The following is a 1289-nucleotide window of genomic DNA, read 5'->3' on the forward strand; positions in this document are numbered from 1 at the left end:
CACGCCCCATCTGACCCACAGGAGAACCAAGGCGCCAAAGCAGAAGGACTTGTTCAGGTCACCCAAGGCCACCCTCTGCCCCCATCTCTCGGGCCTCCCTCCTCTCTCCGGAAACGGCCACTTCTTTCAGGCGCCCCCCGCCAGAGATGTGGTGAGCCAGAGTGCCCCGCGGTGGGCGGGCACCGTCACGGCTCCCCCCCTCCACCACTCCCCCCACCACCCACCGGCACCGCCAGCCACGTGGTCGGAAGGGCCTGTGGTGCAATGGCCCGGAAGGCAGTGACACCACTTTCCCTTCCTAGGAACCGTGGCCCCTTGGGGAAGACGCCGCAGCCGGGGCCCAGGGGGCTGGGCGCCAGGGGAACGCAGCCACAGGGCACCCCCTGCCGCCCCCCCAGGTACCTGCTGCTGGGCTCAGCCGGCGGGGGCTGGGGTGAGCCCCGAGCACGTGGGGCCAGGGAGCCTGTGTGGGCGTGTGTCTGGGTCTGCGCAAGGCCCAAGGGAACGGCCGCCACACGCAGCCAGCCGTTGTGACCCATCGGCCGCAGGGGCCCCGGGCTGCGTGCAGGGCTTCCCAGATGGCTGAGACCAAGGGCACCGTATGACGTCACGCGGCTCTGTGTGCCTGTCACCCTGTGGGTGTGGCTAAGGGTGCTGTGTGATTGTGTGGGCTCCCGGGCCCCCAGACCCGGCTGAGAGTGCCCATCCATCCCAGGGCCTGCGGATCCGGGCCAAAAAAAGGAGGCACCCCACCGCCTTTCCAGACATCACACCGCGGTCCCGCTCAGCTTCCCCGGCCTCCTCCTCTGCCCCAGCACATCTCCCGCCTCACTCCTGCTTCCCTGGCTTCTCCTGCAGTGGTGATCTCCTTCCCTCACTCCCTTGCTCCCAGAGTCCACGAGTCTGCATCACCTCCACCTGGAAGCCCTCCGGGGATACCCTTCTCCTGCTGTGAAGATGCTGTGTTCTCAGTGGATCCCTCTCTTTGCCTGCCCTCTGGCTCTCTCCCCTTCTCAGCATCCTTCTGCCCAGTTCCCAGAGGGCAAAGGGTGGCCCTGCTCCCCGATGGTGCCCGTGAGCCCGGCAGGCAGTTGCCGGCGGGGAGGAAGGAAGTACTCACTGAGCAGTGTTCTCTGCATACGCTGTGCCCGCATGCTGGGTGACCGAGCTCCGGCCTGTGCCCGCTGGGGGTGACACCTCCCTGCCTGGAGCCCTGAGGGCTGGCAGCCACTTTATGCCCGTCGGGGTGATTGGCCAACACCTCGTGAGGTGGGTGGGGAGGGGGTGGG

General features: G+C 67.6%; 1 protein-coding gene across 1 annotated transcript in view; it reads right to left on the minus strand.

Annotated features, from left to right (window-relative positions):
• OSM (oncostatin M) overlaps positions 1-1222 on the minus strand; it is a 4100-nt gene extending 2878 nt beyond the window's left edge. The window contains exon 1 of the mRNA XM_010828762.1: positions 1121-1222. Within this exon, the coding sequence (XP_010827064.1) occupies positions 1121-1154 (34 nt within the window). The 5' untranslated portion in view covers positions 1155-1222. The remainder of the gene's footprint in view (positions 1-1120) is intronic.
• Between the last annotated feature and the right edge of the window lie 67 nt (positions 1223-1289).

The sequence above is a fragment of the Bison bison genome, unplaced genomic scaffold, assembly GCF_000754665.1.
Source record: "Bison bison bison isolate TAMUID 2011002044 unplaced genomic scaffold, Bison_UMD1.0 scf7180017864495, whole genome shotgun sequence".
In the NCBI taxonomy this organism is placed as follows: domain Eukaryota; kingdom Metazoa; phylum Chordata; class Mammalia; order Artiodactyla; family Bovidae; genus Bison; species Bison bison.